Source organism: Sminthopsis crassicaudata, chromosome 1, assembly GCF_048593235.1.
Source record: "Sminthopsis crassicaudata isolate SCR6 chromosome 1, ASM4859323v1, whole genome shotgun sequence".
In the NCBI taxonomy this organism is placed as follows: Eukaryota; Metazoa; Chordata; class Mammalia; order Dasyuromorphia; family Dasyuridae; genus Sminthopsis; species Sminthopsis crassicaudata.
The window spans coordinates 30,071,771-30,087,369 of record NC_133617.1 but is presented as its reverse complement, the minus strand read 5'-3'; the positions used below and the strand labels follow the sequence as shown (position 1 = coordinate 30,087,369).

The 15,599-nt window shown below is 42.4% G+C and overlaps 1 protein-coding gene across 9 annotated transcripts in view; it reads right to left on the bottom strand.

Moving 5' to 3' along the window:
- Window positions 1–13,988, bottom strand: part of ATXN2 (ataxin 2) — a 91,350-nt gene extending 77,362 nt beyond the window's left edge. For 4 of the 9 annotated variants that reach the window (XM_074297361.1, XM_074297343.1, XM_074297363.1 and 1 more), the window contains exon 1: window positions 13,429–13,832. In XM_074297361.1, coding sequence (XP_074153462.1) covers window positions 13,429–13,703 — 275 coding nt within the window. In that variant the 5' untranslated portion in view covers window positions 13,704–13,832. Of the gene's footprint in view, window positions 1–13,428 lie in introns of all 9 variants that reach the window. The other 5 variants (XM_074297344.1, XM_074297362.1, XM_074297350.1 and 2 more) reach the window with 5 other exon arrangements.
- Window positions 13,989–15,599: the final 1,611 nt, after the last annotated feature.

Genomic DNA, 15,599 nt, shown 5'->3' with positions numbered 1-15,599 from the left:
AGTGAAACAAGGACTCAGACAGCGGCCGCAGCCATGGCCTTTAAATCCTAGTGTGCTCTACCCAGCGAAGTCTGGCCATCTATGGACAAAAAGCATTGGTTGGCTCTGAAATAGTCTGAGTTTTTGTATTCCTATGAGCAGGAGGCTTAATACCAAACCTCCATTTCAAATCCTCTGCTGTGAATCCCAATTTCTTTGTCTTCAAGGAACCATTTCCCTACTTAGAGGAGCTCAAGAAGAGAATAAAGCCTGGACCAGGATCAGACTTAGAATTGGAAGGCATGTTACATGTCACACAATTAAGTGCCTGAGCCTCTCCCATGATGAAGAGCTTACAAGGCAGCCTATTTTACTGAGAAAAAGTTCAAGACAAAACTGGCTTTCTTATGACACCCATTTGTTATTTCTAGTTCTGCCCTCAGCAACACAAAAGAAGTCACAGAATAGTATCTTAGAGTTGAAGAGTACTTTTGCTTTTACCTGCCCATAAAGAATTCAGCTCCCTTTTATACATAGTTGGATTGGGGCAGGAAATGAACTTCCATTAACAGGGTGAACTTTTGATTAAGGAAACTCCCTCTACCAATGCAAGTCGAGATCTTCTCTTCAACTACCCAGAGCACTGAAAGGTTAAGTGATGTGTCTAGAACCACACAGTGAGAATGTCAGAGGCAAGACTCAAATCCACATCTTGGCAGCTGGGAATCTGGAGTTATGAAGACCTCAGTTCAAATTTGACTTCAGACACTGACTAGCTAGGTGCCTCTGGCTAGGCCAATCCATCTTTGCCTCAGTTTGCTTAAAATGGGGATCATAAAAGCACAACCTCCCAGAGTTGTTGTGAGGATCAAATAAGGTCACATCTGTAAAGCACTCAGCACATGCTTGGCATCTCCTTCTACACTGCCTCTCGTGTGATAGTCTTTCAAATAACTGAAAACAACTATGAACTAGTCCAAAGTCCTCTTAGCCAGGGGCCAAGCATTCCCTGTTCACATCCTAGCTGTCTCATTTGCAGTGCTTTTTTAGTTGAATAAAGTTCTTCAAGAATAAGGAGGAACAACATGGCCAGCCCAACCAAATGTGTGCTTGCCAAAAAAGATAATTTTGAGAATTCACACAGGGCAAGAGCTCACAAGGTGGTCAGAAAAAGCAATATAAGGACACTCTGAAGAACTCTAGAATTCATTGTAGACCTGGGAGATACTGGTACAGGACCACCCACCATGGTGCCTTTTTCAGAGGTGTTATCCTCTGAGCAAAGCTGAATTGAATTAGCCCAAAGGGAAGGCAAGATGCGCAAAATTAGAGAAGCCATATTCATAGGGTCTATTGCATTTTGAACTGGTACTGGCCTGACCATCCAATTGGACACACCGTGACTCAACTGTATCATAGTGAGGTCATTATGGTCCTCTCTGAGAGCAAAGGACAACAGCCAAGAATAAAAGCTGGAAGAACTTTAGAGGGTGTCACATAGTCTCATCTGAGATGAGAAGGTAAGTCACAGTTCTCTTTCCAGTACAACAATGTAATAACTACCACAGGGAACAGAAGGTGTCATAGACATGAAAGGGCCGGATGACCTGCTCCTGAAGTAGCCCACGAGTCCCTCTGGGAATCTGGGCAGTGAGTTGGCTGCCATAAAGAAAGGTCTCTCCACTTCCCCCATGGTGCTAGCTCCCTGAGATGTTCACAACTCTTGGCTCAGTCATCACTCCATGTCATATAGAAATCGGCTAAGTTTGTCTTCCAAGCCTCCATTCAAGTCAATTTTTAAAAAGTTAAGCAGAACAAGATCAAGGACTCAGTCATTTTCCCCCAGTATCAATAAGTACATACAGAGCAAGTTTTCTACAGCCACCATCTGAGTATTGGGAAAGTTTAACAACACAATTAACTGCAACATGGAACATAAACAGATGCATAATCAAACTAGCTAATGAGAAACCAAGGGACAGTAGTTCCAGAATGTACTAGAAGATTTAAAGTTGAAAATCAAAGATTTAAAGTTTAGAATCAAAAATTTGGTCTCCTGTTCCTGATGCAAATTCTTACCAATATTTAAAACTTCAAGGTCACTAAGTTGCCAAGAATAGGAAAAATCAAGATGATTTTCTTTCACTTTCAATGAGCTGAACTGTTTCTAGTCAATTTATTTTTTTCCCAATAGTATATTGTTTTTTCCAAACACATGTAAAAATAATTTAACATTCATTTTGTAAAAACTTTTGTGTTCCTAATTTTTCTCCCTCCCTTCCTCTCTCCCCAAGAGAGCAATACAGGTTAAATATATGCCACAATGATCTGAATTGTAGACAATTTTAATGCTTTAATGCTTAAATGCAAAGGAGATGACAATTTATAAATCTGCATTTAATGCTACAACAGTTCATATTTACATAGAACTTTTTTCCACAACATTATGAATTTGATAGTAAAAGTACAGTTTAATTAATTTGCCCATAGTAACAATTAAAGCAGTAGTCAAAAGTTGAACACAGGCTTAATAAATGCAAACGCAATGCTCTTTTCCTACTTTTGTGTAAGAATACATATTCCATAAGCAAAAACCCAAGTTTAAGTTAGTTCCGTAACAAAACCAAAAAAAAAAATAAATAAATAAATAAATCAAATAAATAGAAATATAATTTCATAAGTCCAACCACCCCTCTTTGCTGAGCCAGTCAGAATAGGTCCTAGACAAGAATCAAAACACTAGAACCTGACTTCCTGAAGCAGCTCTGCCATTAATTAGGTTGGTATCCAGGTTTGTGTAACTAAATTATTTCTATGATCTCCTCTAGGTCTAGTTCAAATCTTACAATAAAATTTATATTCAACAATTTGGCAGACCTTCCCTGGGGAAGTAATATGGTTCATCTAGTAGCAGGCTTGACTTGGAAATGCAGATACCTACATAATAATTGTAGAAGTAAATATCCTTATGAGGCCACTGAGAGGACCAAATGATATTTAAGTGTAAAAAACCATGAAAAAGTCATATAAAAGTCGATTGTTGCATCATATACATTCAGAGTTACCTTCTCAAGATCTATTTACTAATATTTTTTTTCAGTAAACGTAATTCCATCTGGGTGTCCAAGACGCCCCAAAACAGAAAAGGACGATGATTGTGTGAATAGGCATAACCCTCACACAGATGTGCTAGTTCAGGAATGTTTCTTAAATCTTTTTTTAATCCTTCAGAGCCAGGCCATCCTGGCACAGAATTAGCAGTGAGTTCTCCAAGGCTTGGTCAGTGGAGCCCTAATTCTAGTAGTTTTCACTAAGCAAAAGGGCTTTGAAACAAAACCTGCCTATGAATTGTACATCATACTTTAAGAGCAGTTTAAGTTTCAAGAGTTTCCCCAAAAGACTGAAAACCCATACATAGTAATTCATTCTTAAAATTTCTGAAGGCTATTTTCTTAGAGAAGTACCTATACAAAGAAAACGGATTTCCTAAAGAACTAGAATTATGGGCTCCTAATTTTCTTTAAAACAGTTATACCTAGTAGGAAAGAGTGCTAGATTAGGAACTGCTACCAGTTTACCTGTGTCCCTCCTGAGCCTCAGGATTTTATGAGTTTAGTATAGGGTTGGCCTCTAAGATTCCCTTTTATTTCAGACCATAGCCTCAAAAGGCTAGCTTAACTTCCTCATTGTACAGCTAAGAAAACTCTCTATCTCTGCCTACTAGACAAAGGCAGCAGACACCAATGACAAGCTTTGAATCCTTCTACTCTAAATCTATGTAGGAGCCTATGATGTTCTGTAGGATGCCTCAATCGAAGCATGAAAATTTAGATCTCTCAAGTACCTTCAAATAACTTATGACTACCATTTGCTGTGATTATGGCTTTCTGTTAATATAAAATTACTCTACAAGGTCCATATGGCCTATTTATTTCAAATATTTAAAGTGAATTATATTCTAATTCCATCAAAATACCACAGGATTACCTGCTATTCCTGTTTTCTGGAAATCTGAATAAATAATCTAGATGTACTATAATTCATTTTTTACATTGTGCTAGTATATTCTCCGAACACAGTTGCTACAATCCAGGACTCCTTTTTTTCCTCAGATAAATGTTTGGGTGTTTTATATATATATATACAATATGTAGTACTCAGTCAACTTCTACCATGGGTGCTCTTATTATGTTGATTTATGTATATGAAAATACTCTATATTGAACTAGAGGTTTAAGAGTTTCAAAAGATTGATATCCAAAGTTATTTAAATGTTGGTAAAAACTAAGCTACTTTTAAAATTATCAAAGGAAAAAAATACTACACAATGCAGTCGTAAGTACAAGCCTATCAGGAACTATTACTATTTTAATAAATTTATCATTATTCTAATCCAAGCATTGTTCTACTTAAAGAATTGTTCCAAATGACAGAATCCCCTTCATATACAATTTTATAGAATAATCAAATGAAGAGTAATTTCACAGTTAAGACTGATCTAGTTTAAACAGTTCAGGTACGAGTTGCTTCACCAAAAAACAGTCATTTAATTTCTGGTACAGTCAGAAAATCATTTTCTGAAAACCATTCAATCTATGACCACTTCCTTCAAGAGTTCTTTCCAGTAGGTCAAAGGTGAACCTAAATACATCAGAAATTACTTCCTTCTACATTCAGATCAATATCCTAATCCCTTCAGGGCACAAAGAACAACAAAGATCTTAACTAGATTGATTCCAATTTTAAACTAGTTACTCCCTTAATCCATTTGGGAGCTTAGCTTTCTTTCTCAATCTCTTACATATTTTCCTAAAAGAAAGTTTTAACATTTCTAAAAGGAAGAGGATTTTGGTTTGCATCCACAAAATTAATTTATCTAATATTCAAATGAGAATTGGTCAAACAAGAACTAGAGCCAGATGCAAATTTGAACCCTGTTACTTCCTAATTATGCGACCTTAGGCAAGGCATTTAATTTTTCAGAAATTTTATCTCTTAAATTTATTGTTGCTATAAATACACAGAATCACATACACAAACATACATACATTCTCTGTATCATACACATATTTTGCTTTTGCCCATATAATAATGAGAACTGTAAGGAAATATCACATAGAATTTAGCACAGACTTGCTGTGTTCAGAAATATGGTATTTCATCTAGGAAAAATATAAGTAAGAAGAAAAAACAGACAAATTGTGTAAGTTTGACAAGTCAATTAGTTTCTCCAGTCTTTTATATTCTTCGCCTAAAAAAAATATTTCTGGGGATACCATTCTACAAAATGGATATTTTTTAGGAATACTCAAGTTTAGTACTTTAAAAATAAGACTAACGAAAAAATACTCCTTAAAGACCTACTATGTGTATCTCCTCTGGGACAATGTATACTGCTCTCAGAGTATAGAAGAGCATATAGCTACATCTAATCAAAGGCCCAACATAACTCAATAAACATCTTAAGTAAGTGCATAGATTCAAAGACTTACACAAATTATTGGGAGAAAACTGAGCACAAAATTATTAATAATCTGCTTCTCTTAAAAGCAAATTTCCCACACTTCCCACTCACTGAAAAAAAAAATAAAATTGAGAAACTATTTGTCCAAAACTTCCAGGACATCATTGCCCATTCTTTCCTCTAGAGGACCAGTATATATCAGGCATTCACAGTGCTTGTAAAGTATTTTACCAATCACCTGCTCCTCAAGATAGCTCAAGAAGACAGAGAGGTATTATTAGTCAGTTCTGCTATGGAAAAAGGGGTGGGAAGAGGGGAAGACATCAGTTAAACTAAAACTTGAGATATGTGTTCTAAAAGTCACCACGTTAAGCAAAATTGAGCAATAAAAACCATAGGACAAGAAAAAATAGAGAGGCACAAAATTCAAAAACTTCATCAGTGAAATATTTTTAAGAGATGAATCTGAATGGTAGTAAGTACATTGTTGTATATGTTAAGTGGTTAAGAAATATATAAATACTATAATAAAAAGTGGTAATGTCCAAGGCCTGGGACTGCTAATCCCAAAGGCCTAGGAATGGAACCTGGGCTGGTGATAGCAAAGTCCCCAGTTATAGGAATGAGTTTGGGGTCTACCGTGGTGGAAGTTAGAGGGGAGGAGGAAGCCCACAGCTCCTACTACGCTAGAAGCTGTACAATATGGATTCCCACCTTGAAAAAGACCTTGCTTATGGGAGTGGGTGTTAAAACTGCAAGCTTGTGAGTTACTGTGAAGTTTGCAATTAAAAGTGCTTTGGCTATTTTTTGTGCACAAAAATCTCAATTAAGCAAATTCAAATCATGCTTAAATTATTCCCTAAGATATCAATAAGTTGGAATAAATTTTCATTAAAAAAAAAAAAAAAGCATTATAACAGAACTGACTATTAACTCTATCTTAGAGATGAGAAAAAGAAGCTGAGAAAGTTACTCCTTGCCCAGGGTCCCCAAGGCTTTGAACTCAAGATCTTGCAGACTCCCAAGTTTGGTGCTCTACCCATTGTACCATTTAAATAAATTTACTTCCCCTTAGAGAGTACAACCATCCATTCTATTTATCCCATCCCTTCTCATCTCCTTAAGACATATGGTTCCCACTGCCATCCCCTTCATCTTCCATCTCTCCTTCTGTACTGGTTTCTCTCCCCTCCCCATTCATTAAAATAAAAACAAAAAAAACAAAAAAACCCTTTCATTGAAACCCTATTGAAACTATAACCAAGTTTGACCCTATGATGAGGAAATGTACCTCATCTTTCCTTACACAAGAGGAAGGGGATAGGTACATTTTTGGAATATATAGAGTCAAATTTAGTTAAAGTTTTGGTTTTCAACTGCTTCTGCCTCTCCCCCACCACCACCTTTTTATTATTATAAAGAATGGTTCACTATTCTCTGAAAAGGGAAGTGTAAGTTCAGAAATAAAGCCAATATATTAAAAAAAGATATCAATAAAAAATTTTGTAACCTTCACTTGACCCTGCCCAGCCCCTTTCGAGCTTTTTCCCTCTTCCTCTTCCTTTACAAAGCCAAGTTCCTAGAAAAAGCTCTCCCTGCTGCTTGCCTCTACTTCTCTTTTTTCCCTTCTTTCTTCGATTTGATTTTGGACCAGAACTCTTCAGTTAACTGAAATGATTCTCTCCATAGTTACCAACTACCTTTTAATTGTCTTTTTTTTTTTTTTTTTTTTCCCCTTTTCACAAAGGAATTTATCACTGGATAGGATCCTGGTTTAGGGAAGGAAATATTCAGAAATGTGATCTAATAAATGTCATGTAAAAACAAATCAATTAAAAAAAGATAATTTAAAAATAAAATTAAACTGATAAACTGGCAATGACAATAAATTTAAATGGTCACAAAAAAACAAAACAATTTTAATAATGTAGCCCAAATTTAGCAGATTCCTTTGGCTATAAAAAGTCTGCCTTCTTAGCCAAAATGAAAAATAACAATTCTAGACAAAAGGGTATAAACGTGGAAACTTCAATCAAGGTATTAAAAACCTATCACCACACTAAGAAAATAAATCTTTCACAATTGTAGCTCAGCCTATCATCTCTTGATAAGAAAGGGAACAAACAAGTGCCTACCATGACCCATTGTGCTAAGGCTTTACACATATTATCATGATCTTTACAACCTCCTTGGAGATTGTAAAAACCTCCTATTTTTACAGACAAGTTAACTGAGGCAGACTTGCCCAGTGTTACATGGCAATTAGCTGTCTGAGGCAGGTTTGGAACTCAAGTCTTCCATACTTTTAGTCCCAGAGTTCTATCCACTGTACAACCTGATTATCAAAATGGCTAATTTCCTATCGATTATATTCTATTTCACGGGTGTACTAGTGAACTCCAATAAGCAAACTCCCTCCACCAATGAAGCCTGGCTGACAAGGAAGCAATTGATTAGCTTAGAGAACTAAGGCATTGTTGTTCAGGAATGTCAGTGATGTTCAATTCTTCATGATTCCATTGGGGTTTTCTTGGCAAAGATTTTGGAGTGGTTGGCCATTTCCTTCTCCAGCTCATTTTTACAGATAAGGAAGGAAGAAACAGGTTTAAGTGACTTGCTCAGGGTCACACAGTTAATGTGTGAGGCCAGATTTGACTTCAGGACTTCCTGACTCAGGCCTGGAGCTCTATTCACCAATTTAACCTAAGATTTAGTGTTTAGTATGCTTGCACAACTAATATAATGTTGGTATTAAAAAACTGGGACTTGTTTCAGAGATGATTTAGTGGATATTAAAAGAATTTTGCAATTTTCTCAAGGTAACCCAATTTGCTTGTATGGAGGCCCTAAATATAAACTAACCCAGACTTCCTCTCTAGATGCAGAGTTCCAAGCTTCAGATACTGATTTTTTAAAAATACATAGCTAACTAACCCAAAAGTACATTTTGATAGATGACCATTTCTACTGTATAGACTAAGAATCCTCTAAATATTCAAAGCTCTGTGATTTGTAGGATTCTGACACTCCCTCCAATAGAAGAGACTGGATCCTACTTAGACTTGCCCATCCCATTCCATTTCATTTCTTGTCCACATCCAGTCCGCAACGGGTCACAATCTTTCCACAATTTGTCCACCCAGTGTGCCAATGGCTGTCCTCACTTTCTCTAGGTATGTCAAGTAAATAACCAGTGGGCCATGTGGATAGAGTATCTCTTTTTATCTTATTACCTTATGATCAGCCATGCCCTGGATCAAACTTTTTTTTTTTTGGAAAGCATCCTTTATCAGCTCTGGTTTTTCTTGGGAATTCCTTATTTGTTCTGCATTGCAGCCTTACACCCACCAAGCTTATTTCCACTGAACCCTACTCATTTTTAATTCCATGACTTACAGCCAAATATTACAACTAGCAGAATGTTGGTATCAGAGATGTGGCTTTGTTTCGGGGAAGCTGTCATGGTCATTGAAAGAACTTTGCAGCTTTCCAAAAGGAACCCAGTCTGCTCTCCTCCTGTTTAATTCTGGGACCAGCTTTTCCACAGATAATGATGGCTGTTGATCTCAGTGCTGGGTCACTCTTCTCTAATCTCTATTATCTCACCTGGTGATCTCATTACTATCATCTCTAGAGCCAATTATCACTTCTTTGTAGATGATTCCTAGTTTATAGACCCAGGCTAGTCTCTAGCTTCAATTTCATAGCTACAACTCAACAAGTCTAAGACATTTGAACTTTCCAAAATCCAGGACTTCCTTACTATAATCAAGGGACCCATCATTCTGCCCTGCCATTCCCTAAGGTTTCTCCTCCTCCTCTCCTTTTCTCTGTGTGTGTGGGGGTGGGTGTGTGGGTGTGGGTGTCTATCTGTCTGTCTCTCTCACAATCTCCACGCGGGTAATGCTGCCACCAAACTTTATCCTCTCACAGAATAGGTGCCTAATAAATGTTTATTCTCTTCATCCAGCTAAAGCTCCTGACTGTCCTCTAAGAATGCTATACCAATCTACAGTGCTGTTCCTCCCACACATCACACCAACTCTCATTTCTGTGCTTTTTTAGTGACTATCTCCCTTGCCTGGAATATTCTTTCTCATCTCTGATCTCTCTGGCTTCCTTCAGTTCAAAGGCACCTTCTATATGGAGCTTTATCTAAGATTCCTCTCATAAGAGCTACTTGAGCTTTCCCCTTTAAGATATATGTTTTTACCTACCTATTTATTTACATGTTTCCTCTCCTATTAAAAATAAGCTAATATTCACATAACATCTACTAAGTGCCTTGCATTCAGTGCTAACTAAGAACCTTAAAAATATCTCATTTTTTCCTTACCATAACTCTGGGAGGCAGGTACCATTATGTTTCCCCCCCCCCTTTACAGATGAGGAAACTGAGGCAAACCAAGGTGAAGTGACACAGAGTAAACAAGGCAAGATTTGAATTCAGGTTTCCCTGCCTCCAGGCCTGGTGTTCCCTTTACTGTGCCCCCTATCAGCTATTAGTAGGGAACCTCCCTAATAGGCAGGGATTGTTGGGGGATTGTGGTGTTCTTTGTATCTCTATTACTTAGCATGGCCTCTGTCACACAGTAAGAGCAAATACTTGTGGATCGAGTACATCATCCATAATATGGACAAAATAAGGACAGCCTAATTTCTATTTTGGTGGAATAGTCATTTTCTACTTGATGAAATTGTTAAGAAACCCGTTACATCAATGCTTTAGTTCTTTTCCCAATTGTTCATGATAAAGATTGTGTTTGCATAAATTCACTTGAATTTTACAACAGAAATTATAGCTGTAACGTATTATTGTTTTAAGAGAAACAGCAACTTTTCCTTTGCTAACAAGTGGTTCCATTCTACCCTTCATTATCCAAATGCTAGTTAATTTTTGACTAATCTTTACATCTGAAATACTATACAAGAACATAAACCACAACTAAGGGTATGGCACCCTACAATTATCCATGGCAAATAAGGCAGCATGATTTGACAATATGGAGTAAAAGATATTAATAACTTTGGCAACTTTCAGCCATTTTTAAAGTTGTGTACTTTAAATACACAAACTTCATTAAGTTTTAAAAAGGAAAGTAAGAACCAATCTTCTAACATGCTGGGACAAATCTTATTTTCTAAGTTGCAAGTTTTTAGGAAAATAAAGTTTTAAAAAGTTCCCAAGTTACAAAAATTCACTCAAAGAAAAGGTGTTATATGCAAAGGGATTCTGAGCCAAACTACTTGGTATACAGAAGATTACTGTGCCCCTCATGAAAAATCCATCAACCCCAGGGGGGTGAGCATTCTAACCACTTAGCTGTCTCAAGCATGCCAAGAATTACAAAAAGACTCTTCCCTCAAAAAAGCTTCAAATGAAGTCCAAAATAAAGCAAAACAAAAAAGCTACTTGCTAGTGGATTATAGCTCCTAAAAATATACCTTGAAATGGGAGATCAGAAGTAAAAATCTTTAAAAGGGCCTTAAAACTTCAGTGTTCCCAGAGACTTACATGGCACACTGGATGTCCTCAAACCTGTTCTGCCAACTTGAAGAATAAAGCCTATGCCCTTTGACATACAGAGCCCACAGCCAGACATATACCAAAGAGGTCAAGCAGAGAAAAGTTCCTATAGCCACCAATACATTCACAGCAGTACTTAATCATGGTGGCAAAAAGCTGCAGAAGGTACATGATAATGAAGAGTTTTGCAGACTGGAATATATCAATAGTGAAGTATTAATGCACCACAAGATGTACCATATATCACAAACTAAAAGAAATATGGGGAAATGTCTAAAAGCAAGAGATGGGACTAAGCATTTATTAAGGGTCTCTACTATGTGCCAGGCCCTGTGCTAAATACTTTACAATTATCTTGTCAAATCTCACAATAACCTGGGAAGTGGATGCTATTCTATACCCATTTTACAGATAAAGTGAGGCAAACAGCAGTTAAATGATTTGACAGGGTCATACAAGTGAGTCTGAGAGGCTAAATTTGAACTCACATCTTGCCTGACTCCAAACACTGCAAGTACTAAGGGAGGGGGGAGGGGAGGGAGAGAGAATGCCTCCAGGATCAAATATAAACTTTTAAAGCCTTTCCAAAGTCACCTCCTTCTTTTTTTTCCTTATGCTCGATTCTGTTGCCTGTACCCTGAGATCCAAAGGCATGGGCCTCCTGGCTGTCCCTGTCCCCATCCCATCCCCGTCCCCGTCCCCGTCCCCCCCTTCCAAACTGTCCTATCCCTAGAATGCTCTCAGATCCAGCCCCTGGCTGAAGTATACACTTCTGCAAGAAGCCTTTCCCAGACCTCCTTAATTACCATGTCTTCCCTCCAAAACTATCTTCAATCCATCCTGTATTTCTCGTTTGTATGGAGGTATTGACATATAGTCTCTCCATTTGCCTGAACTCTAAGAGCAGGGACTGCCTTTTGCATCCCCAGTGCCTGGTAAGTACTAGATACTTAACAATTTCTAACTGATCCATTGATTCCCTTGAGGTGGGAGCTAAGGGTGTGGAATGTTGAATGTCCTCAACTTCGACTTCAGTATCTTGGAAATGGAAGAGGCAAAGACTGAATATAGGAAATGTAATACAAATGTAAATGTAAATACAAAAGGCATCACTTTTCTAATTAAAAAAACAAAACAAAACAAAAAAGTCGATGGAACCAGGTAAAAAGCAAAAGCACTTAATTCTGAACACTTCAATTGTACTTTCCTGTTTTGAAATTACCCCCCAAAGGATTCTGCAAACTACTCAAAATCCACAGTAAAGAGAGGCCACCCTTTATGTGCACAACTGTAGTCAGCAGAATAGGGGTCTCGGACAACAAATAAAAGGGACATGTAAGAGTCTACTGTGTGCAGAGAACATTGCGCTGTGAAGGAATTAAAGAGTACAGTTGAAATTAAAGCTATTCCATTTAAAAAAAAAAAACCTTCCCCCCCCCAAAAAAAATGGAGTTATTTTCATAGAAAATGAGCTCTAAGGTACTAATTGTCATACTTTGCCTTTTTACTTACTACGCATAAAGGTCAAACTTAGGCGATCTTTTTAACTATAGGGTTTTCACCACTTTTGTCTCCAACTTAGTTTAATGGAATAGGAATAGCAAAGGAAATTTCATTTGATTTCTAGTTATCTCGAAGGGGATTCTAGAAGTACTCATAAGAGGCCAGCCGCAAGGATAGAAATTCACATGACACAACCCTGGGACAGCACGTTCCAAAAGAAACCTACATTTCCTTCCGTAGCTCCTGCAAGGACTCTGAAGTCCGGGGAACCAGAGGGAGCTTTCCCTGCGCTGGTCATTTTAAGGCTCACAAGTGAAGGCCACAGAGGGGGGCTGCGGTCCCTGGACTTTTCTACCTTCCCGGAAGAGGGGGTGGGGGGGGTAAGTCGGTCATCTGGCCCCCAGCAGCTGGACTGAGAATCCGCTCCAGGAGGGTCACGTACGGACGCGTCTGTTCTGGGGGGAATATTGGGAAACTTTTCACCGGCTGAACCCGACTTCTCCCTAGTTGAGCAAGGCTCGGGGTCGCCCTCGGAACACTGCGGACCCATTCATCCGAAGGATTTTATTAAAATCGGGGGAAAGCCCTCGCCCAACAGCCCAGGGCTTCGCTTCATTCCGGCCTGGGCCGGCCGAGAATCCGTCCGGATTTCGGACTCCGGAGGGTGGCCGCCGCTCCTGGGGCGCCGGCTCCGCTCTTCGCCGAGCCATGATGTCTCCAGGGCCAGCCCAGGCCGGGGCTGACCGGGCGCCACCAAGGCCTCGGTGCCCTTGGGAGGCTCGGGCCGCGAGGTCCCAGTGGGGAGCGGCCGCGGTCATGAGCGGATCATTCGGGCCCGGGCCCGGCTCGAGGTGACCGGTGCCCCCTCCCCCACCCCTAGCAGGTCGGCCGGGTCGCGGCAGCCCCCGCCCATCCCCCTCCCCGGCCCGCCCCGCCGGGGGTCTTCCGCACCCACCTGCCCAGGTTCTGCCGTCCTCCGCCGGCGCCGCCGCCGGCGGCCGCGGGGGAGGAGGCCGAGGACGAGAGGCCGCCGGGCTTGCGGGCGCCCCCGGCCGCTGCCGCCGCCGTCAGGGCCCCGGGCGCGGGGGGCTGGGCCTGAGCCGGGGGCTGGGCCTGGGCCTGGGCCGGGGGCAGCGCAGGGGCTGGCGGCGGCGGCGGCTGCGGCTGCTGCGGAGGTTGCGGCTGCGGAGGCTGCGGCGGCTGCTGGGGGGGCTGCGGCTTCAGGGACATGCTGCTGACCAGCCCATACACCGGGGGCCGAGCCGGGCCCGGGCGCCTGACGAGAAGCGAGGCCGGGGCCGCGGAGCAGGAGGAGGCTGAGGCCGAGGCCGAGGTCGAGACCGAGGAGGAGGAGGAGGAGCCGGCGGCCGCGAGCCCGAGCCCGAGGGAAGGGAAGGGGCGGGGTGGGGAGGGCCGGGGGCGGGGAAGGCCGCCCGACCGACCGACGACACCGAGTTGCCGGGAGCCGCCGCCGCCGTTGCTACCAAAACAGTCTGAGGCGGGCGGAGGGAGGAGGGAGGAGGGAAGGACCGGCCGGGAGGGGGGGAGGGGGACGGGGGCCCGGAGGGGACCTGCCGCGAACGGAACGCGGGGGGCGCCAGGGAACAAGCGGCGGCGGAAGGATACCTCCTCTGCCCGCTCGCGCTCGTGCGCTCCCCTCGTCCGCCGACTCTCGAAAGGAGACACCCCTCTCCACAGCCCAAGGACCGGCCACCCTAGAGGAGGAAAGAACAGGGTGGAGGGTGTTCCCCGAAGGCAGGGGTCGGGGTGGGGGGCAAGGGTGTAGGTTCAGGAATGTCGAAGACGGGATGGGATTCTTTTCCGGAAGTCGGAGGGGCCGGACAGGAAGGAGAGAGTAAGGCGACAGCTGCAGCCGGAGCTGTAGCAGGAGCTGGAGGGGCGCACGTGGGGCTCCCGCGGACCCGGCCGGCAGCTTCTGAGGGGGCGGTGCCACAGGAGGCAGTGCCGGGCGAGGCCCCGCCCCTCGGGCACGAGCCGAGCGCTAGCCGGGGGCCGGGCCCTTGCCGCCTGACCCCGAGCTTGGCTTAGGGTTAGAGGACACACGGCTGACGAGGGAGGGCCCGGGTCCTGGGGTGCTGCAGGGATGCCCGCGGAGGAGCCCGGGTGTGGCCCTGGAGAAGGAGCCCAGCCCCTTCGGGTTAGAGCTAAGGACAGGGAGGCTTTCGGAGAAGGGCAGTCGTTTGGCCAAGGTCACAGGGAGGGACAGCGAGTCCTTGAGGCCGCCCCGATGCCCAGGAGCGTCACGGTGTCTGGATGGGTAGTCTGTGCAGGGGCCGCGGGCCGGGCTCCAGGCGGTCACCGCATTAAGTGCCTGCTGGATGCAGGCTCCGACGGTCCAAAGAGGGTCCGTCATCAAGTTTAATAAGCGCCTACTACATGCCTATGGATTGAGGGTCCAAAGACAGCTTCCGAGTATTCATTAAGCGCCTACTAGATGCAGACAGGTGGTGCTAAGGAACCTGACACAATGTTACCATGTGTCCACCTGTGGCTGCTCGGAGCTGCAGAGCCCTGCTGCGGTGAACGTTCCAGGCCGACTGGAACCTGTTTCACCCACTGTGGGCCAGACCCCTGCGGGAGCTTACGTCTTAGCAAACCTCTGAGATACAGGAACAAGCCCGGCAGGGGAAGGCCCATTCACGTGGGCATTCACTCGGAATCAATTAGGACCCAAACTATGACCAGTATTGGCTGGGACCTACTGCTGGCCAATTAATGCCAGAATAGTGGTATGGGTTTGACCCTTAACCTTTAAGCTAGAAATCCAGCCAGTAAACCCCCAAGGCTTATTGGGAGGGTTCAGAGACTTAAAAAAAAAAAAAAAAAAAAAAAAAGTTTGTTTTTTTAAATAGCATTCGTAATTAAGAGTATGATACCCTATGGGAATGGAAAAAAGGGAGGGTGGGAAAGGAAAGACCGACTAGGTTCATTTGTTTTAGTCCCGTGCAAATCTTAGTGATCTCATTTGGAGAGATTTATCATTTCCTTTTCCACCTCATTTTATAGATGAGGAAACTGAGGCAAACTAAAGGGATCTGCTCAGGGTCACACTGTAAGTGTCTTGGGCCAGATTTGAACTCAGGAAAATGAGTCTTCTTCTTGACT